The 23,624-nt window shown below is 45.0% G+C and overlaps 1 protein-coding gene across 8 annotated transcripts in view; it reads left to right on the top strand.

The window, feature by feature from the left end:
- Positions 1–23,624, top strand: part of ZFHX3 (zinc finger homeobox 3) — a 276,618-nt gene that overhangs the window by 222,422 nt on the left and 30,572 nt on the right. For 7 of the 8 annotated variants that reach the window (XR_003426225.2, XM_053210049.1, XM_053210050.1 and 4 more), the window contains one exon: positions 7,244–7,351. Coding sequence is in view for 7 of the 8 variants with exons in the window: in XM_053210049.1 (XP_053066024.1) it covers positions 7,244–7,351 (108 nt within the window). In the remaining variant the exon portion in view is untranslated. The remainder of the gene's footprint in view (positions 1–7,243; positions 7,352–23,624) is intronic. The other variant, XM_027076111.2, reaches the window with a different exon arrangement.

Raw genomic sequence — 23,624 nt, 5'->3', positions numbered from 1 at the left:
TCCAGGCCCTGTGGCCCCAGGTGTATTTGGTAAGTGAACACCTAGTGGTCAAAAGAATTCTTGTGGGAAAATGATCACTTAAAGGATTTGCGCTCATCCCTGGGGGGAAAGGGAGTGTATCTCCAGTGGAGCGCGTCCTCCGCTTCCTCTACTGCTCACATCCCCCTTCCTCTCAGAGGAGTGACGTCCATGTGTAGAAATGTCACCTTTAGAAGGCAGTTTTGTTTAAAACAACCGGCTAGCGCTTTGGCCACGTTATTTTTTAAAAAGGGACCAGGGTGGGCACATTCCCCGCAGCAGCACCAGGCTGTCCCCACCCCGATAGCTCTCCCCAGTTGGTAGAGAAGGGTCCTTGGCAGGATGGCCTGGCCTGGCTCGGAGCTTAGGGTGGTAAGCAAATGGATGATGTGAAGACAAGGGCCGCCAGGAGGGTGCTCTGTCCTTTACATCCTGTGCAAGGCAGGGACTTCAGGGAGGCCTGGGCAGGCAGGAGTGCGGGAGGCCCGTTTGCCCGTCATCTGTGTGGGGAGCCTCCTTTTCACCTTGGGCTCTGCTACTGCACTGGAGTTCTGATGTCGGCCGGAAAAGAAACGGAATCTTCTCTTGAGAAGGTGAATAAACGAATGCTCCAGCCTCGAAGCCCTGGGGGCCTGCTGTACCCCCTCACCCTCATTCTTTGCCCCTTTAAGCTTGCCTGCCTGGACTGTGATGGGTTATATTTCAAAATGTTGCACTTGCCAGTGTCAGTATGGATTTCTGGACCCTTCATCTGGTGATTTGGTATTTCCCTCAGTATCCTGTTAAGATGTAGAAAATGGAATGGACACATTTTGCCTGCAATGAAAAGTAATACTCAGGTGATTACCCACAAAGAACTTTGAAGGAGGTTTTACGTTTCCTGTTCCATGTGTCCGCATGAAAACATGCAGTCACCTTTATCAAGATGCTAAGTATAAGGTGTGTTAAGAGAACGATATGCATTTGTGGTAAGCAAAACCACCTTGATCTAAGGGGGGAAATGTTCTGGGGCTGCGGTATTTGTCAACCAGAAAACCTCATCACTCGAAGCTGTGTCTTGTGCAGTTTCCAGCCACGCCGTCAGGGCTGGAAAGACACCATTGGAATAAAACCATGGAGTAAATGTTTGAGGAAATATGTTTGGGAATGGTGCAGAATGGATTGCTGCATCCTGTATCTGGGTGTTCTGTGCATTTGGGAACAAGCCTGGGGCACATGGAGAATCACCCGCTGCTAGGCCCCGTGGTCACCATTCAGTGAGATCCCACTCGCCAAAATGTCACAGAGGGAGAATGCCATAGTTATGAAAGTTGCTGCCATTTACCTCTTCTTCCTTGGCTTTGAGAGGCAAGACAAGACTAGGGGTGAAGAGCTGGGAGCAGCAAGGTTGGATGTCCGTCAGCATTGTCAATCACATCCTGTTACAAGTTACTGTTTTAGCAGAATTTTAACATGCTAGATCTTATGAGAAACAAGTGGTGTAGACCTTAGCAGTCCTCTTTTACATAGTGGCATTTGATTTGACCTGTGTTTGCAAAAGAAAGCATGCATGTTCTGTAGAGTATATACAGCCAGTAGAGGTTTCTTGTGGATAACAAAAGGCCAAGAGGACTGGGCACGCTGGAGGGTTCTGCCCTTGTTTTCCAATTGCACCAACCAACCTTGCAAAAAGACAGCAGATTGGCCACAGTGTCCTACACTGAGTCTATGGCCACAGGGTCCAGCACCTGCACACGAGTTACAGAAATAAGAAGACAAGACACAGTCATGGAGTCCCTCCTGCTCTCCACCAAGAGAGATCCCAGCCTAAGTGGCTGCCACCTTCCGTGGTACTCCTGCTGGCCCTCATGTTTGCAGGCCTTGCTTGCTTTGCGGTTGTCCTTGGTTAATTAGGTTGAAAGTGGAGAAAGGAAAAGCTTTAACCCTATCTTCAAAGTAGGCAGATTGGTTATTTTGTTTTTCAAAGAAGAGGTCCTATATACAATTAAAACTTGTTTCTGGTAAACCTCATTCCAGGAAAGATGAGCTTTTAACAAAAGGCTTTTGACAGCTGCAGGCTATTTCATTTTTTTTAATGCCGAATGAAAAATCAATACATTTTTCTGGGTTATACATATTCAGAACAGGCCTGATATTTCCATTATAATGGAAAGTGGGTGTCTGTGCACATCTCGCCTGTCAGAGCTGCACCACCGCATTTTCCAAGCCACTGCTAAATATTTCAAACCTGATTTGATTGTGGTTCATGACAGCTAATGTTTCTCAGCTCTTGAGCCTGCCGACAGGCAAATGCACTTTATTTCACCCCCACCCTCAAATATGGCTCACCCCAAAGAAAAAGGAAAGAACAGTTTCATTCTTCAGGGATCCCAGATTGTTGTATTATTTAAGTAACGTGATCGCCTGAGAGCCTTGGGTACAGACACCCTGATTCTTAGGAGAATTTCCAAAATTCTGTCACAATGAGGCACTATTGGGAGCTTTGTCAGGTTTGGGGGAAGGTTTGAATTGTTCTACATTATCCTGTTAAGAGTTAGGAACAGAGGGACTAGTCTTAGCCATTGATTGACTCCCCTTCCTTCAAGTCTGTAAGCAATTGGTAAAAAACACCCAGTGGACGCAGCTCCCGGCCCCAGTTATTTGGTGAACGGTATTGGTTTTGGGGGCAACTGGCAAGTTCTCTGGGTATCGCATTTGGGGAGTGCATGCGGCCAGGGTGAGTGCAGACTGTATGATGATGCCACGTCTGTGCTTGCTTCTGCGCGGTGCTCCTTTCACATACCCGTTTCCAGGTTGTTCATAAAATTGTTGCAAATCTCCACGGGGCTGCCACTTGGCACGCACACCTCCTCTGGGAGCAGGTTTCACCCTAAGTCGCGAATCTCGCAGTCACCTTCGCCAACATGATACGTAGAAGGTGTGTTAAGACAACCGTTCGCATTTGTGGTAAGCAAAACCACCCTGACTGAAGGGGAACTTTCTGGAGCTGTAGTATCATCTCCTCAGAAACCTTAGCTGCACCCAAGAACCCTTCCCTCTTAGAATATATGTAGCTGCTGAAATTCTTACACCTGAGGGCTCTGTCCTTAGCCAGGAGACATGAATGAGCAGGGCTAGGTTTGGCCCGAGTGCTAGTCAGTGCTGTCTGGGAGAAGCCATCATCAAAAGGAGGTAGTGATGGAAATAGATTTTTTTTAAAGACCTTCAGCCAATGGAGGCTGAAGTTTTATGTGGAGTTTGAAGGCAGAAGAGATACCAGGAAGACTTCACAGTTATTCAAGATTTGCTTGTGTTTTCCTAGCCGTTTAACATGAAAATACATTCACATAGGAGGGGTGCCTCGGTTTGAGGGCCACTGTGGGGTGTATCCATCCAAGTCGCCTTCTGCTGTAGCGGGTTTAGAAGCACCTTCTCTGAAGTCTTCTGAAAAGCAGACGTTCTGTCTGGGTTGCGCTGGGCCTGCTGCCCCCTGGCAGGAACGGGGGTGGGGGGGGGGCGCAGGGAGCAGAGATGACCTCCTCACCCAGGTCCTGACTCTGCCCTTGAAAAAACATTCCTGGGGTGTTCTGCTTGGTTCTGAAATACCGCTAGACTCTTGGAGAATAGATGGTTTTGATTTGTCTGTTGCAGCCTTAAACATGGCAAAGTGGCTGCTGGGTGTCTTAGGGAAGGGCAGCAACTTCGTCATCGGAGGGAAAGACAGGATTTTCCAGATAAAACCAGATCGTCGGCCCTTCAAGTCTTCACTTGTTCCCACCATCTGCCAGTAGCTGGTATTATATATATATTTAAAACATCGACGCCTGTAATGACCCCGGCCCTTTGCCACTGAGCTCACGGGTGGAAAATGCAATCTGTGAACTGTGAGAAACTGCCACCCCCTCCCCCCAACCCCGTGCTCCGTCAATGCGTGGGTGTCAGATACACATTCCTAAAGGGAATACAGGCTGGATAACCAGTGCCAGCAGCGCGGAGTGTGGATACGCTCTGTTAAAACGCTGGATGCCATCGCGCCCCTGGTCCCCATGTGGTTCCAGTGCAGGGGGATGAGGCGAGGCCTGGGTCTTAGTGAGTGGGCTTTCTTTAGGCTTTCGTAACCAATCAAACAGACCCCGCCTGCAAAGCATTGTGGGTCTGAGCTTTCCAGACAAATTCGTACTTTGTATCTCTGTTTTTTAATCATTTTTCTGGCTTTATTGGTATTCAGAGCTCACAGTTTTCTGGTTACTGTCAGCCTGGGCTTTCATCCATTTTAAAGAGCTATTTTTCCTCTTGCTGTTGATGATGATGGTATAAAGACAGATGGTGTAACTGCTTATGAATGTCCTATTTTATTTCCCCAGGACCAGACAGTTCACTTGAAGACGTATATTATTTCCACATGCTCAGGTTGGGCGGCCCAGACGTGTCTGCTTCCTGCAGCTAGCTGCCCTTCCAGGCCTTGCCATGCAGAGGGCGACACCTGTAGGTCATAGGTGGAACTGCAGCGAAGTGCCTGCTCAGCCGAATGGGACCTGGTTTTCCGTTGGGGGTGACACTGGTCCTCTTGCAAAGGAAGCTGTTTCCTAATAACTTCTTCTTCCAGGAGTTTCTTAATCATTTATTCTTCCACCAAGCATATAACAGCCTGTTAGTGAATGAGTGACAAATGATAGTGGGAGCTGAAAAAGAAGAGGATTTGATTTTTAAATCTTAAAAAAAAAAAAAAAAGGCGGAGGGAGGGAAAGAGAAACAAAATAAGTTCCTGAATTAACCTCTGCCCTCCAGCTTCCCAGTGGAATTTAGCTGCCTTCACTTTTCTCCTTATAGTAGGGTAGGGAGGGAAGAAAGCAAAGAACTGAGGCTTAGAGAATGAGGGCTCCAGGAGTATTCACAAAGCACTGTGCGGTTTCCTTGTTCAGTGCATCACCGATGTGCTTATTCTTCACACTCTCTGTCTTCTGAATAAGATGTGTTTGGAGAGGCTAAAGAAGTGGGGTCAGTGCCAGAGTGACCGTGAGTTCTTAACTCTCTGCTTGGATGGCTGCAGCCCACATGATGGTGAGGAGAAGGGTGCTGGCCTTTGGAGGTGCCTCCCAGTGGGCAAATTCGTTCCTTCTTTTGTAGAGAAGCACTTCAGGCACTGTTCACCACATCAGGGTTTTGTCTATTTGCTAGATGTCAGGTTGTCTCCATCAAAGGTGAAGTGTGTGTGTGATGGAGAGGAGGGGCCATTCAGCCATCTCTTCATAATCAAATCAAATTTAATGTTTACATTACTAGACATAGTTTGTATCACAGCATGTACTGGGACAAATGAGTATATTTTAAGAACCTTAGCTCCTTTGGGTAGACCCAATTTAAGATTGATTGACTGAATTCTAGTATCACCATTCAAAGATGAATTTTATAATCACAGTGTTGAACAGTTTTATCAAAAGTGTAAAAATGTGCATTGGACATTCTGCCCTGACACAATTAAGATTATGCATCTATAATACTGTGTAATTTACGTGTTATTCTCTAATAATGCTTGTATGTAAATTTTTTTCTCTCCTACACCATGTACAGTATTAATATGGCACTGTATATCAGATTGACTTCAAACCATGGTTGCCAGATTTTTCTCTGTTTGAACTAAGTGTGGGTATGGGGAGACTTGATGTTACCTTGCCTATGCAGTATGACCAAAGGAGACATGGAAATTACATAAGGAGGCCTATTATTTGCAGATGAAAATAAGCACTATCTTATTTCATTTGTGTTCCTCATGACTGCCTCATAAATGCCCTTGTGGTGGTAATGAAGAAAGAATGTTTCCTGACTCCTCGTTCAGTTTTCCAGTCCTCGGACTTCCATTGTCTTTTTGGGAAGAATTAGGAAAATCTGACTCTAAACAGATACTTTCTTCCTCAAGTGTTTTATAAAGCTTCTGGGGTCAATTTACTTTTAATTCCTTTTACTTTCTTTGTGTGATGAAATTTAGAAGCTATTTTCTGGAGGTTTGGGGAAGGTAACACCTTGAAACATTGAAAAGCAGGGTCATGGCTCCAGGGACCTAGGGTGACATTGGTCTGAGCCCCAAATCCAGTACCTAGTCCCTGTGCACCCAGTCTAGTGCCGACCCCAGTGATTAATGTGGGCAGTCAGGTTCTCATGTCTCTATACCTAGGAAGGTGTGCTCTTCAAAATCTGCTAACAATTTTGTTGTTCACCCACCTCTGTTTGCTTTGCCCGCCTTATTCATTCATTTAGCCTATTCTTTTTTTCTTTTTTCTTTTTAAGTAATGTCTACACCCAGCATGGGCTCGAACTCACGACCTCGAGATCCAGCTGCTCCACAGAGGGAGCCAGTCATGTGTCCCTCGTTTAATCCATTCTTAATGAATGTTTTGGATAATGATCCTGAGGACCAGGAAAGTAAGAGAGAGAAATGTCTCGCTTTCTTTGCCTCAGCATTTAGAATATCTCTCTTCTTCCTCCCAACTTGAGTAACCTTGTGTTTGAAATGACCATTCTTCTGTCTCTATCAAAGCATTGTGTGTTGAGCTGGAGAGAATTTCCGTGGCTAGTTTTAAACCATTGGTGGGTAAAGAATGGACTGACTTCAAAAGGAAAATATATGATTCTGTTACAATTTTTCCCCCTTTCTCTACGAATCTAGCACCTTGCCACTGATGCCTGGCACACCTACAGATGTTGTTTGTTTTCTAGAACTCTTCACATTAACAAAATCCTCTCAGTGATATTCTGTGATTCTTGAGACTATGAGTGACTTAAAAAAAAAAAAAACCCTCCTGCCGTGGTCTGGCCTGCGCACTGTGAGGCCTCTGAAGGGTCAGTGGTAGGGTCTAGTCTAGTTCAAATCCATAACGCACTGGGGTTGGAGCCAAGCAAGAGCTACCATGTGGTTCCTGTTTTGCATTTTCGGGTGGAAAAGACACGTGCAACTTAAGGCATTTAGATGGAGTTATTTCTTCAACAGGATTGAGAGAAATACCTAATGTCCCCATGTCTAGAGCGAGTCATTCTCATGCCAGTGAGTAGGAAAGGGAAGGCTCCACTTGCTTCCCTAGACCTCAGCACATCCGGAGTGCAGTCAGCCTCTCGAGGGCCATAGGGAGAGAGGAGGCACAGTCGTTGGCCTCTGTGTGCTGTGCTTGGTGATTCTTTGGACTAGGAACCAAGAATCCTTCATCTTCTGTCTACTTTTAATCCTTGACATTTTGCTTTTCTTCTGTTTCAGAAGAAGCCATTGAAGATGTTGAAGGGCCCAGTGAAGCGCCTGCTGACCCAGAGGAGCTTGCTAAAGACCAGGAGAGTGGAGGCGAGAAAGACCAGAGCAAGTGGACAGGTAGCGTGTGCGCTGCCCTCAGGGCCCTGACATCTGTCTCTCCTGGAAGAGGGAGGCCGACGGGTCAGGGAGCAGATGCATCCTTAATGTGTCCAGAAAAACTGTGTTGGCTCTGTGCAGCGAGAGAAGGATTTGGGTTTTGCTTTTTTGAATGGTCAGCATCATTCTCCTTCTGTCTGGTTGTATTGAAGAATTTTTAAAGCTTTTTCTTTAAATGGCCCAAGAGCCAGCTTGTTTATTGAGCATCCAGGTGTCTGGCTCTGTGCCAGGGGCTTCTGTGTTTTTGAGGTCACATTTCTCCAGTGTTGCTTTGTCCTCGATGTGACTCTTCCTCCATGGAAGGTCCAGTCCCCTAGTCCTCCTGCCCCTAGGCCCAGTGGAAGGCTTTGTCCTGCAGACCTTGACTGGGATCACTCCCAAAACTCTGAGGGGTCAGCAGTGAAGGGTGGGCTCCATCCTGCATTCAGGGGCCTGGATGGGCTCTGCACATTTTGTGTCCTACCTTGTCCCCAGGGCCAGCGCCCACCCCCTGAAATGCGCCCAGAGTGGGGCAGGCAGTGAAGCCAGGCAGAAGGACGTGTTACCAAAAGCAGAAGAAGTTGAAGTCGGGAAAGGAAGTGCTATTTCTGGAAAACTTGATGTTGTGAGAAGGGGAACAGGCATCTCTCGTGATGATGGGGTTGCTGTATTGGAGGAAAGAAGAGCGGAGACTGAGAAGAAAAGCTTGGGTGTTTTGAGAAGTGGCAAAGTTGTTTCTGAGAAGACTTCTCAGGACAGATAAGTCTCCCAGAAACCACCACAGTTATTAGAGGAAATGATATGACAGGGAACAGAAATTATTTTATTTGGTCAACCTAATTCTTAAGGCCTTTTGTTATTAATATTGTAATACTTTGTATTTTTTCGAGAAAATATTTACCTTCTGGAGTCTGTATTGGTTGGGCCTTTGTTACTTTTCCAGGCACGGCTGTTCTTAAATCATGTTCAGTGTTGGCCTTCACTATTTAAACAAGATACAGAATCTTGGAGAGAGGCCAGGGAGAGCCATGAAAATGACTGAAAGCTGAGAAATATTGCCTCTGAAAAGAGGCTGAAGAAATTGGGGCTATTCAGTCTGTAAAAGAGAAATTTGAGAGGCAGCTTAACAGCTTCCAAATTTGAAGAGGGAGGGGGCGGAATAGGCAATGTGCCTCTTCAGTGTTTCCTGGGACACAGCAACAGGACCCAGCAGAGTGGGTGAACGGGCACGCTGGGTGGACTTCAGTGTCCATCCTGCTCATCGTCCCCTTTCGAGCCGGACTCTGTGGTGGCCAGGGGCCTGCGCTCCAGAGGCGCTGAGGGAGGGGGCCGAGCACCCTGGGAAGAGTTGCAAGGGCAGACGGGGAGGCAGGGCACGGATGTCTGTTCTCCAGGGCCTCGACTGCAGAGGATTGTCCGGTGTTGCTTTGCACAGACCAAGATCCCAGTTTCTGCTGCGCTGTTAGGGCGAGATGTACACGGACTTTGCAGACAGCAGTTAAACGTACCTGCTCAGAGGTGAACCGGGGAAGAGGATTTCACACGCACGGTTGGAAGGCCCAGTCACCTTCCACACCATCTGTCCTTTGTTCTCACAGTTTGGGTCCCTGGATTCTAATCCTGGCTCTGCCACTTACTAGTTATGTGACCTTAACCTTTATGTGCCTCAGTTTCCTCGCGTGAGACGGAGATTAAAAATAGTGCCTACTTTTCCTAGGATCTCTGTGAGGATTGTTTGAATATGGGAATCTTAGAACACTACTTGGAAAGCAGGAAGCTTTAGATTAGGCAGGTTGTTGTTGTTGTTGTTGTTGTTGTTTTAATAATTTAGATAAATAAGATGAGGAAAGCTAGTACAGTTTTTCTTCAGGTCCTTTCATGTGAATGTGAAACTCTTGCCAGGAAGCATGTGGCTGCTAGGAATTTTGAGAAGCTGAGGGGGAACAACATATGAGAACTTAGGAGGATCGTGCAGATGATATTTGGTGTGTGTTTCCTGCATTCTGTGTGCTACGGACACAGTAAACAACAGAAAGTAACTGCCATGTGCAGGATTCCTGCTGTGCGCCAGGCTGTCCCAAACACTTGGTCTGGGCTTCTCTAATTCTTACGCTGGTTTAGGGCAAGCTTTGTTCAATTAAATGACATTCAGGGTGTTTATAAATTCAGTGGGTGTGTGTCTACACCAAGCTAGTGGACCCGCTAGGCAATGAGGAGCACCGTAAAACTAAACGTGCTTTTTAAAAAAAATTTTTTTTAATGTTTGTTTATTTTTGAGAGAGAGACAGACAGAATCCGAAGCAGAATCCAGGCTCCAAGCTGTCAGCACAGAGCCCGACACAGGGCTCAAACTCATGTGAAGTGTGAGATCACAACCTGAGTCGAAGTCAGACGTTTAACTGACTGAGCCACCCAGGTGCCCCAAAAATGAACATCTTTAATAAGGCCTCACTTTCTCATTCATTCATTTACTCATTCATTCATTCATTCATTCAAGCAGCAGGCTGTGCTTTTTCTCCAAAAGCCAGAGAGGAGAGAGGCAGAGGGAGGGAATGGATGAGTAACTCAGAGGTACACCTTACGAGTTGCAGTAGTAGTAAAGAGGGAAGGGAAAATTCTTCCCTGACTCCTGCAAATGATCCTCTTTTGACCCGAAACATAATTTTGTCTATGTTGTCTGAGTGTGTAATGACAGGCTTTATTAAGGTACTTGAGCCGATTTGATCTTGGAATCAATACAGGTGCCAGTAACCTCTTCTTAGCTTTCTTTGGGATCCTTACTATTTTATATAAAAAAAAAAAACCCTGCGTTTGTTCCATTTATTCCCCAAATTGAGCTGTTCCTATCTGATTAAATGTGATGGGGAGTGCTTCCTCCCAGCAAATAAATAAATAGTGATTTCACAATTTGTACTGTTGATTAGTGGCCGCTCACGGTGCAGATTAATAATATTTCAAATGAGCCTGGATAATTGGCATTTTCTCAGCTATTGATTATGTAGTTTCGGGTTTGTGCAGGAATGGATAATCTTTACTAAAAATTTTTAGTCATTTTTTTTTAAATTTTTTTTTCAACGTTTATTTATTTTTGGGACAGAGAGAGACAGAGCATGAACGGGGGAGGGACAGAGAGAGAGGGAGACACAGAATCAGAAACAGGCTCCAGGCTCTGAGCCATCAGCCCAGAGCCCGACACGGGGTTCGAACTCACGGACCACGAGATCGTGACCTGGCTGAGGTCGGACGCTTAACCGACTGCGCCACCCAGGCGCCCCATAGTCATTTATTTTTATGGTGGACTAGGACTCTGGATTTCCTTTTTGGTGTCCGTCGGTCACCCTCTTTGGGTTTCTATTACTTAGATGTCAGGTCTTTTACCTCAGTTGGCAACGAAGCAAGCAAGATAGTGACTTGAATCATTGTAGCGTCAATCCCACGGTCAGTGGCTGGGTCCCTACCCGGTGCAGGACCCCGAGCAGAATGCCACTGATCGCAAGTGTTCCATGAGATGACAGGTCTTGCTTTCAGGGGACATAGTCCTGAACAGCCAGGGCTTTTAGGAACAGCCATAGTCATCAGAACAGTGTTCCTGTAGATCAGTGCTGTCCCTTGGAACTTCCTGGGCTGATAAATATGTTCAGTGTCTACACTGTACAATGCAAAAGTCACTAGCCACTGTGGCTGTTAAGCACTTGCATTGTGGCTAGTGCCCGTGAGGAACCAAATTTTAAATTGTGTTTAATTGTAATGAATCGAAATGTGGCTCTTTAAATATGGACAGTGCAGCCACAGAAACTCAAAAGGAGTTAAAACTCACCCTGAAAGTACACATCACAGGTACACTGAGCTTTTAAGTGTGTGCCAGGCACTGTTCTGGTGTGTCACAACTATCCTTTCCAGCACGCGTGCCGGGAGTGATGCACAAGTGCTGCTGATGTCTGCAGCCCTTCAGTTAGCCAGGTGGGGCGGAGGCTCCTGAGGCCAGGGTCAGTGGCAGCTTCATCTGTTGATACTAGTTTGCCATCATTTTCTGTGTGCACCACGATGGGAAAGAGACTTGGGAAGCCCTACACATGTTTACACATGTTATTTGGTTCCCACCCTTCACTCTGAGATGCTGTAAGTGACCCCGCCCTATCTGTCTCCCCCCGCCACTGTGCAAGGAAGTCTCTCTCCCCCCTGCCACTGTGCAGGGAAGGAAACTGAGTCTGGGAGAGCTGAGCTCATGCGGGTTGCCAAGAGGCCCACAGAGAGGTTCAGACTTGTAGACTGGCCCTACTGTTTAGGGCAGAGCCTGAGTTCATTTTTTTTTTAAGTTTATTTATTTTGAGAGACAGAGAGAGAGAGAGAGAGAGAGAGAGAGAGAGAGCGCGCGCGCGTGTGCGCACGCACACATGAGCGGGGGAGGGGCAGAGAGCGAGGGAGACAGAGAATCTCAAGCAGGCTCCATGTTATCAGTGCAGAGCCTGATGCAGGGCTCCATCCCACGAAACTTGAGATGATAACCTGAGCCAAAATCAAGATTTGGATGCTTAACCAACTGAGCCACCCATGTGCCCCAGAGCCTGAGTTCCTACCAGTACTCTGTCCCACCTCTCTAAGAATGGGATTTTTCTGTGTCATCATTTGATCTTGCTTCCATCTCCATTCTGAGTTTGGAGAGTGGCGTTCTCCTAAAGTTGTACAGCAGTAACGGTAACATGAGAGCCACCTGTATGTGCAAAATGAGTGGGATTGTTCACCATGAATGTGGCTCCTGGTCAGTCCACATCTTAGTCTAAAAGCAGGTTGGTGAAGTGGAAAGAACTCTCTAGATTTGGAGTCAGGAAGCCCAGCACTCAGCAAATGACCTTGGCCTCTTGGAACCTTGGGTATCTCATTTGTAAAACATGGGTGGGTGACACCCACCACCACATCTGGGTTCCATGATGAGGGTCGTGAGGGTTCCATGATGGCAGGTGGTGGTACACGTATGTACAAGCCCTTGGTAAACCCTCTGGAGGTCACATCTACTCATGGTGAGTGTAAAGCACTCTTGTGGGCCAACGGAAGGTGCAGGAATGTTCTTTGAAGCTGAGTCTCTTCTCTAACGCGCAGCAATTTCCACCGTCCAACTTTGTGGTTTTCTCTTTTGAAACATGAAAACGATCCCTCTTTCTCTTTTAGCACTATGAATTTAAAAGTGTGTGTTCTAGATTGAAGAGCCCCCAGTGTCAGCAACTGAACAATAATTAATGCAGTGATTATCCAATCAACCATTAATTGCTATAAATTAAGTGATATACAATTAATGTGATGCTTTATCACCAATAATTAGGGGAAAAAATTGAACTCTTGGCAAAGAGTCGTAGCAAGGTGGTTATTTAAATCCTGTAGCCGCCATGGTTTCCAGCCACAGAGCACTAAACTGGGTCTAGTTAAACTAATTTGAGACAAGATGACCAGGGGGTGTTGGTGCTTTAAAAAACAAAGATGGGGCAATAGCTCCACTGAAAATGACAACATGACAATGCTTCAGCAATCCCCCACTGATGTCCATGTTTGTATTTTTGTAAAATTTTGAGTTAGAGTTGTAGTTTGAGTGTTGTTTTCTAGGGGAATGGCTTGAAGGGATTTTATTTTATTAATTTTTTTTTTTTTAAATCCACGATCCTCACCTAACACAGAGCAATTAGTGCAGTGGAGCGTCCCTGATTTGAATCTATGGAAGATTGCTATTAAAGGAGGTATTAGCAGCACGGCAAGGTCTGGGCGACTGTGAGGGAAAAATGTGTTTATGGAATATGGTGCTGGCAGGCATGATTTCAATCGGGTTTGACATGTTTAACATAAATGTATAGTGTACGGCTCTTGCTGCATATGAATAATTCCTACAGACCCACTGCCTTTCTAATTACTGAGGTTGAAAAAAAGCAGGTCAGGCACATCCTAGTGGAAATCTATTACCAGCCCTCCCCCTATTCTCCCTGTTGTTTATAGCTTTGTATAAATAGGGATGCCATTGTATGGGGGAACTTAGTGCCTCAAGTGTAATCTGTGACAGAGACTGGAAAGGGGCTGAAAAAATCCCTTTTTATTTTCCTTTTTTTTTTTTTTTTTTTTAATTGAGTCCATTAAGACAAAAGAAAGTGCATGCTGAGAGGAAGCACTATGTTTGGAAAAGCACTTACCTGCTAGGAGTCAGAAGCCCAGGGCTCAAGGCCAAGATTAGCTGCTCGACCTTAGGTCTCTGGTCTTCAGTTTCAAAATCTGTAAAATGGCAGGTTTGGACTGAATAGGTTCTTGCAGTTCTGGAACTCCACAGTAGGGCAGAAACTTAGAGAATATTCATTTCTAAAGTTGGAATGCCGGTAACTTAGAAAGATTTCCTCTAGTCTCCGACTAACGGAGATGGCATGGGTTAGGAGCCTGCCTAAGGGGTTCACATGGGCCCCTTAGGCTTTTTCCATGAGGGTCAGACAGTACCAGGCCGCCTTTCTTGGTGGGGTGTTAGAGTACCACACTGGTCCTGTGTGACTAGGGTCCATCATGCTGTGTTGGCAGAGCCCTGTGTGATGACAGCAGGGAGGAGCCCTTGCAGATTCGAATGGGTACCTTTGAGTGGCTCCCCCATCCCAGCTCTGTGTTGGGCTGGAAACCAGGCTATTCTTCACCACCATCCTCCACAGAAGTTATTTCAGCCGAAGTCTATGTCCTTTTGGCATTTGGTTCCATTTTTCTACCTCACCCAAAAGTAAATTTGTCATTGCAGTAGGGTGTGTGTGAGGGAATGAATGCTGGGAGCCTGGCTCGCATGGCTTCTTTGTGGTTCACATTCTTGCCAACGGAAACCATTTTTGGTTTTACGTTTCACACACGGATGGGAATTGTGCAGCTATGTGGGCTTTTCCAGAGTCCTCTGTTCCCCTCCCCCACCGCCACTCCCCACCTTTTTTTTTTTTCCAGGCCACTTTCAGTATAACTTGGCTGTTTAAAGTCACTGCAGGCAGAATTCTGCCTCACAATTGGAAACAAACCATTCAAACTATTTTTATGTTGGAAAGCAAAAATAGATATAGGGTGTGGTGTATATCTGGACTCGCCTGAGTTCCAGTAATACAGAGGTCTTGGCTTTGAGAATTTATATTGTAAATTGTAAGAGGGGGAAAGGGACCACATCAGTTGAGAAAATATTTTTTCACGCAGTAACAAAATTAGCGAAGATAAACTAAGGCAGATACAGAATGAGCAAAAAAGTAAAGAACTCACTTTCTTCGAGAAGGGACGCCATACATAATCACATAGCTGTGGCATAATGTGATGAGAATTCTCATCAAGGTATGGATAAAGGGTAGTGGAAATGTAGATTAAGGAGCAAATCATTCTTTCACCACTACTGAGAATACCTTCTAGAGCGTATTATTCTTGCAAAGTGGCTGTGTGAATCATCTTGCTTTGTTTCACTTTTAGCTTTTGTGCCAATGAGGGAAGCACCTCTGTTATCAGAATCATGATCATGATTTAAGAAAAAAAATTGCATAGTGCCTTTCTCAGGGGATATCCGAGCATTTTCATTAGGCTCCCACAGACTTTCTGGCTTGACGTTCTCTGTGTTTGGCAGACTAGAGAAGTATGGCACATAGATGGTGAACACCTAGTTGTCAGATTTGTGATCAAACCCCAATTTGCCTTGTGGATCAGGGATATAGTCCCCACATCATAAAGCTAAAGAACACATAACGTAATTGCTTTCTCTTATTATATGAAGATTGGAGAAGACTTGAAGATCCTTTTTCTGTAGTTGTCGAACAGGATCGTGAGCTCTTTATGATCTGAGCTTGTGGTATTCATTCATTTTTGTTTGTTTGCTTAATATATTAGACTTTATTTTTTTAAGTTTATTTATTTTGAGAGAGAGAGCGTGCACGTGTGCACACTCACAAGTGGGGGGTGGGGCAGAAGGAGAGAGAGAATCCCAAGAATGCTCTGCACTATCCGTGCAGAGCCCAATGTGAGACACAAACTCAATGAACCACGTGGTCGTCACCTGAGCCAAAGTCAGACACTTAACCGACTGAACCACCCAGGTGCCCCTAGACTTTATTTTTTAAGAGCCGTTCTAAGTTTACAGTAAAATTGAGAGTGAGGTACAGGGATTTCCTATGTACTCTCTGCCCTCACATATGCATAGGTGCCCCCATATCAACATCACTCACTAGAATGGTACTTTTTCTTTTAAACCAGTGATAAATCATTAATATATCAAAAATCACCCACAGTCCATAGTTTATCTTAGGATTCACTCTTAGTGTTATACATTGTGTGGATATTGACATATGTCCATCACTGTATCACACAGAGTATATCCCCTGCCCTAACAGTCTTCTGTGTTCTGCCTCTTCTTCTCACCCCAGTGTAGCTAGCATTCATTCATTTCTCTAATCTCCGGCACTTAGCAAGTGCCTGATACTGTTTGAATGTTTCATTAACAATCGATTTGGTAAAATAGCATGATTACAAACACTTTCAAGTCCAAGCTATTCTGTTCTACTCTTTAGACGTCAAACCCATGGGTTAATAGGATCGTTGCTCCATGTTAATGTACAGGAAAGGCAAATTTAGGGTGTCCATGCTTCTTTAAAAACCAGGCTTCTCCCCTCATGCCATGGCCACACATGGAACCATATTATTTCCCGGAGATACTTCTAAAAATGAAACCATAGCAACAATGTTTGATCTCTTACTACGTGCTAGACTCTGTGGTGGGCTTTGTATGCCTGATCTCTTGCCTCACAGAAACGCTGTGAGTAGACACTGTTATCCTACTGACAGATGAGGAAACTGAGAGCTCAGTGTAGTCAAGTAAAATGTTCGAGGTCACACAGCCAGGTTGTGGAACCAGGGTGTGTGTGGCCAGCACTGCAAATCACTGTGCTTTGTTTCCTAGCAAGGGAAGCTGATGCTTTTGTAGAAAGGGAACTAGGTCTTAGGAAAACAGAAAGTGACATGTGGAAAACATGAATTCTTAAGGAGTCCCTAAACGTGCACTAAGACCACATCTTGACCCTTTTGCACAGATCATTTGTCCTAGCCCTTTGGAGCACTTTGAACAAATTGCACATGGGGACTCGGTACTGAGAGAAGCATTGACATAAATCCCCCTCTCTCTGTACTGTGCAGAATTACCAAAGGAGACATTTCCAGTCTTCTTGGTACTTTAAACCCACAGGAGAAAGTAGAGAATCATTGCCATTTCCCAGCCTTACAGGCAGGGGCCTGAGTGATGTCTTTCTTCCCCAAGTACAGATTCTCACAGTCTCATGCTGAACCTGGACTGGCAAAACAAAAAACAAAAACAAAAAAACCAATCCAACAAACAAAAATAAGAAACAAACAAACCCTGGACAGCTGGGCAGATCATGGAGGGAAGTTGACTTGAAAGGGTACTGAGAATTTCACTTCAGAGTTCTTGGTGTCTGTCACCATGCTGCATCTGGATTTTATGTGTTTATTTTCACAGGTTCACTTTCATTCTGAAAATGCATTAAGTATCTTAGGAAAATAGGTTTGGAATAGAGAAAAAACTGGAAGAGTATTGTTATATTTCCAATCTTTGGGAGACTGTGCTGTGCTGGGGCTCAGAGACCCTAACTAACCTAATTAATGTTCAATTTGATGGGGACTGGATGAACTTCTGTTAATTAACTTTGGCCTGGTCTCTGAATGACACACATTGCCCCCTTGTTTTGACCTACATTTCACACCTCTGGACTATTTCCTCTTGTCAGTTCAAGGGTCTCTGAGGTCCTTCCCGTTCTGGTTTTCTCCAAATCTGTGGTCTTCGTAGTCCTGTAATTAAGCCAGGGGGGCAGAGTGACAGTGCAGCCCCTAGCTTCTCCTCCGACCATGGCCATTCATCCTCATGGGACACTGTGACCACAGCTGCCCATGGCGTCTCTGCACAGCTCAAGAGGCTGTGCCAGAAGAAGCCAGGATACTTTGGGCAGTTTGGGGGGGGGGGGACTCAAAAGACGCCAGAAGCAGGCAGGCTGACTTATACCTTAAAGTGAGGAGTCAGGGCTTGGCCCTTTGGTCCCCAGCTCCTGGCACACAGACTAGGCTCATGGTGGCAGCCCAGTGTCTAGAAATTATTAAATAAACTGACAGCAGATGTTGGTCTAAACGAGGCAGGGGCTGGTGGCTCTGTTTGGACTGGTGGTTCCTTCACAAACCTGATACAGAGGGAGCAAGGTATCTCAAAATCAAATTGTAGGATGGCCTTTTGGGAGCTCAACTCAGTACAGTTAAGCAGCCTTATGCATATTTCAACAAGGAATTAGTGGAACAGATTGATGCCTCTGATGTAGGGCTTAACACTGTTTTCTCCCCAAAGATGCAGGGTGAGAACACTAGCCATCAGTCCACATGGGCCCACCATCCCTCCCTGAGTCTGCTTACTGGGAAAGCAGAGACCCCACATGGTGTAGTCCTCCCTTCCCAGATGGCTGACATGTACACACAGGGGCCAGGATGGATCTCTGCATCCTTGTCAGGGCTGAAGCAAAGGGAACCCTTGGCTGGTGTGGCCTGCAGGTGCCAAGACCCAGCACGCCAGCACTGAAGAGATGCTTCCTCCTCCTGCAAAGTGGAAAGACCCCATAGGTGTCTGCCCTCTTTTCCCAGAGGTTTTCCGAGACACATGGAAAGAACGAGACTGCCATATGCAAGGCGATCTGTCATTATTTTGGATTATACTACCAACAGAGGATGTGGAAGTTATTCCTTCTGAATTTCTGACTTTGAAAATGTGTCTACATTTGTTTTAGAGGGGGCATGTTCCCTGAGGGACATCCATATTTAATCTTTCACTTTTGGTCTGAGGAGGGAAACCTGTAGCTTTGAGACCAGGCCTGGTTTTCTTCCATGAGCACAGATGATGAGAGTGTGTTGTTGGCAACAGTCATTTGGAAGTGGACTGGCAGATCCACCCACACCTGCCAGGCCCCTCGTTTAATTCTGGTCCCCATCAATTACAGAAAACTTTGACTCTGATGGCAGTTCTCAAAGTATGGTCCATGGGCCATTAGCATCACTTAGAAACTCACTAGAAATGCACATTCTCTGAATCAGACGTATTTGAGGATGCGGGTGTGTGTGTGTGTGTGTGTGTGTGTGTAGCCTGCTCTCTCTGTTTTATCAAACCCTCCCAGGGACTTCTGACTCAGACTTGGGGCTGCAATCTTGTGACATGCATGAGGTTTCGAGAACTATGTCTTCTTTAACTGAATGGCAGGTCCTGAGCCCCTGCTGGGTGCGAGAGGTACTGAGCTTTCCTGAAAGGCAGAAGTGCCTAGAAGAGGCATAAGTCTTGAGTCTTGGCAGATATTATCCTGGATAGCAGGAATGGAAGTGGGACAGATCATGACCTGGGCTGAGGTCGAGTCAGGAGCTCAACCTACTGAGCCACGTAGGCACCCCTTTTCCTGCTTTTAATTTTTTTAAATGTTTATTTTTGAGAGAGAGAGAGAGAGCGCGCGCACGCGAGCGAGCAGGAGTGGGGGAGGGTCAAAGAGAGGGAGACACAGAATCTGAAGCAGGCTCCAGGCTCTGAGCTGGAGAGAAGCTTGGTCAGAGAAACAGAGTCACAATGAAAAGTGACTGAAGGCCTAGAAATCTTTCTCTGGACACAGGCTAAAAGTAACACGAGGGAAGGTGACACGTGACCTCTCTGGATTGTTCTTGCAACCTCCTGTGAATCTACAGTTATTTCCAAATAAAGAGCAAAATAATAATAATAAGAACAACACCAAGAGCTTCTGGATTTCCAAAGTGCTGGCCTATCTAGTTCACATCCGACCTGGAAGAGAAAAATAATTAGCGGTTCCCAGAGTACAAATTACACCGATCTGTAGTATTACTCAAATTTTCCTTGAAGCCCTTTATAGAAACACAAAGACGTGTCTTATACGTTGATGATACCTGTATGTCTTATTCTTCCCAACTAGGCATATTCTTGTATTTCTTGAGTAGGTGGTTGTACTTCTCGAAAATGCTTTCTAGAGATGTACACAGGCAGCACAACTTGGAGTTACAGAGAATGAGCCTGTGCTCTGAATTGAAGGTTCTTAACCCCACTGGGCCAGAGTTTGAGACTTGTCCCACACCTCGGGCAGGGAAAGGAGAGGAACCCAGGTTTGCTGTAGCCACAGCAAGGAGACCACCCCCTGGGTGTGGGTACCAGTGCATGCCTCTGCTTCCTCTTTGAAATCTTTAAGTGCTTGGTCGGCGGCAGAATGAGACCATGCATGTTTAAAGACCAAGTTGGCAGCAAAGCAAATCCTTTAGAGGAACTGCTGTTCTCTGTATTAGGGGAGGAAAGGAATTTAGCCAGATCTCTGGTCACTTATCAAGTACGGTAGTTCCATAGGAAATGCGAGTATGAAATCCTAGCCTGTCCTCTGGGGGAGGGAATTGCAGGGAAATGCCAAGAGTAGCTCCGCTTTCAGTGCCAGTGTAAAGATCACAGAGCCCAGAAGCACAGATTACCCTGTGAAAACATTGAATTTTTGTTGTCTAGAGGAAGTAGGAGGCTCATGAGAAGCTGAAGGAGAAGAGCTAAGGAAAGAGTACACTGTACCTTTCATTTCAGTGTAATTATGAGCTGAAATGACCATTTTCACATCTAGTGAGGCTTCTGAGTCTAGTGTGCTGGGGTAGTTATCCCAACTCAAACACTGATATGGAGTTGTGTGAATTTTTTTCCCCCTAGTCAATGGAGTTGGATAAAAGATTGCTGTAAATTTCTGGGGCAGGTGGCAAGCTGGTTTACGGAACGCAAGGCGATGAGAACCTCTGGCTTACGGAAAGTAGCATGAATTAATAATCATTTAATTGGCTCCTCCATTATGTTGCTGGTTTGGGAGATGGAAGTTTAGATGGAGGGGCTGTCAGTGGCACTTTAGCTAAGAGTTTGACAGTTGAGACATGGAGGTGGCAGCTGCCTTTGGCCTCTCCACAAGGAGTGAATGTCCAGCAGCAGCCCAGGCCCTCAGTGGGCTCACCTTGGGGCCCCCATAAGGAGGAAGATAAGCACTTTGGGGTATACCATCTCTATTTGCCACCCCACCATGAAGGAGAGAAATGCAGAAGAAACTTCCCAGAAACACGAACAGCTCAGCGCATTCCCAGGATCTCCCCAAGGGAGGTCTTTGGCCAAAGGGAGGCTGGCCTGCAGCACAGAATATCCATCATGCCAATAGCCCGATTGGTGATGAGATGACTTCTGCTCATGAAATACAGAAACTACTTCAGAGTACTTTGGTTTTGGGGGAGGGCAAGTCCATGTCTTGGCTGATGATTGGAGGAAGCAAAAACTTCATTTCCAGTTTTTCTTCAGGTTTTTTTTTTCACGAGGCCACTTCATGCCTTACCTCTCTTCAGAGCTGTACGGACAACATCACCAGGTGTGAAATGGGGCATTTTGAGTCCACTGATGGTCTATGGTGTTGCAAGTACATCTTTTAAATTTTCTGTGGCCAAAATTTCAGTGACTCAGGCTTTAATTTGTTAGTGAGGACTAGAATTGGAAGACTGGTTTTATAGGTAAAGTTATATAGGCTGTGTTTTCTACCATACTTGGCCATTCTATGAGCCTCCTAAGTTTATACTTTTCTAACCTTTTTTAAAGTAAGTCACTTCCTATATGAAACTGCTTGGCTTGTTTTATTCTGTCTGCTTGGAACATAAAATCGCAAGCAAAACTTGCATGGTTACAGGTTGGCACTCCTTTTCTCCCAACTTCCTCTAATTAGTATGACAAGAGGGGTGACTTTTTAAATAATTACTTTGAGAGTTTAAATGCTTCCTAAAGAAATATTTTAAAAGCAAAGGGTATCTGGAAGTTGATGTCTCCATGCATACGTTATTTTCCCCCTTAAGGAAAGCCCTTTCCCCCTTCCTTCCTTAAGGAAGCCATGTACTGACTACTGTGTTTCATTAGGAATGAAATTATTTTGCCTCACATGTAGAGGAACCTAAGAGAATAAAATAGAGAGTCATGAATCAGGTCTGCCTCTCTTGGTATTTATCTTTGTCATTTGTAGTGTCCAGCCCATCACAGTTTAAGGGGAAATGGTGGCTTCTGGCCCAGAAAGCCAACTTTGAAGTTTGTGTACTCCATAAGAAGGACATGCCAGTCCTTTCTGTCCCTTATCAAGCAAGTTGGGTAGCAAAGCTATAAACTCCTAACAAGCAAGTGCTTAAACCCCTTAGAAAGTTAGCCTGGCCAGGAATGCATGGCTCACATCCTATCAGGTTGTGGAAGGGTTTGACCCACTATTTCATTGTCGCTATTCCATCTGCCTAGCTTTATATAGAGTATGTAATCTATAACGCGTGCATTCACATGGCTCCTCACCACATTTCTATCCCCTTCCAAGTGCCAGGAGCCCAGCATGTTACCCGTGAAAGATTCGTTGAGATTTAACACATATTTTTGTATGATAGAACTGCCAAAATGAGAAAATTGCTTTAACCAGCAAAGTAAAAAAATACCACCTGATGTTTTGCACAGTATGGATCCAAATATCAACTTTTTCATGGACAGTTGAATTTAAATGCTGAACTATTTAATTAGAATATTAAAAATAATATAACTTCCTGACAACCTTAGAAAATGGGAAAGTGGTCCATTTTATTCTAGTTTTCTTTCCTAGTACCTATTTTTTACATAGTTATATCATGATGTAATGCATATTTTATCTGATTTTTCTTCTGATTAACATTCTTGAGAACTTTTCCACATTGGTTCACAGCTATTATTTTTAATGTCTTCTGATAACAAGTAGAGTAGCTGTACCATTGTTTACTTGACCATGCCCTGTTGTAAGAGACTACATTGCTTCCAGTTCATTTTATCATTATTGTAAAAACCACTACAGGTAGTAACCCTTCAAGTTGTTTGGCTTTCTGTTGCCAGGATAAACCAAAGGTTCCAGGCACTGTTTAAATTAAAGCTTGTCTCTGAAGTGCGTGTATTTCCAATTAACTACTATGATGTCATAGTGGCCTTAAAGTGACCAGTAATTGATTTTTTAAATAATGTTTCCTAGACTCTCCCCTAGAATTTAAGTTAAAGTTTAGAAAAGTCTTCAAAAGCAGAAAACCACAATACTTTCTTTCTTGGTATTCATACAATCTCATTTACTTAGGCCTACAATGTATGCTAGTGATGAACTAAAATAGAAATTGATTTTAAGACTCTGGCCCTTTTGAAGTAGTTCAGCGAGAAGCAGCTTGAGAAATCTTCAGACTGTCTGTGGCCTGTAGTAAACCCTTATCCAGCCTGCTGATGGAGAACTTGTACAGCTGTTGGCACATCTACAGAAATTGTATAAAGACATGGGTGCCATGTCTTGATAGGGATTGACATATTAATATCGGGGGTCAAGCTAGGAGGGAGCTGCTGGCCTAGTTAACCTAACTCTTAGGAGCAGTCCCATATCACCCAGGGAAACACAATGGGATTGTAACTGGGTGTTAATAGATTCTAAGAATGGCACAGCTTTATCTTTAGGAAGTGAGCTAGTAGTGAGCTGCAGGTGGCTAATGTCTACTACTAGACAGATCTGATCTAATAAACATGCAGGCTGTCCAGGATAGAAGGAAGTTGAGCTCCAGAAGTTTTTACACCAGCAGGTGCAGCATTTTCATATTACAGCATGGCTGGTGTATTACTGGGGAGAAAGAGGTATGAGGGAGAGGGTGCCAATTTTATTTTTTAAAACACTTTATAAGGATTCCTTAGCTTGAGCTGACAAAGGAAGCTTTACAATTCCAGAGAAGTTAAGGAGTTTGAAAATTAAAAAAAAAAAAAAAAAAAAAGTAATAAAAGTTCCCCTCTCCATGCAGGGGGAAAGGATAGTGGCTTCTGAAACCAGAATGCTCACCTCTGCAACCTCGTCACAATTCATCATTCATTCAGCACTGAAAGAAGAGGGTGGGCTCTGGTCAGACAAGGAAGCTAATGCCACACTGGGCTACCCTATGTTTGCCCTTCAGCTCCCAGTGAGTGAGATGAGTTGGGTGGTCTCCTCCTCGGTGGTCTCCTCCTTGGGGCTCATCCACACACACGGCCTCACAACTGCACATTTGACCACCTTTCTAAAGGGTGTTAGTGGCAGACTGAGGGCATTTACAAGATGATGGCATGGTCTTATAAAAGAAAAATGTTGTTTCAGGTTGGGCAGACTCACAAAAAGACAGGGAGTGGGTGTTT

Source organism: Acinonyx jubatus, chromosome E2 (genome assembly GCF_027475565.1).
Source record: "Acinonyx jubatus isolate Ajub_Pintada_27869175 chromosome E2, VMU_Ajub_asm_v1.0, whole genome shotgun sequence".
In the NCBI taxonomy this organism is placed as follows: Eukaryota; Metazoa; Chordata; class Mammalia; order Carnivora; family Felidae; genus Acinonyx; species Acinonyx jubatus.
Note: the sequence above shows the minus strand (reverse complement) of the source record. Positions and strands in the feature narration are given on the sequence as shown.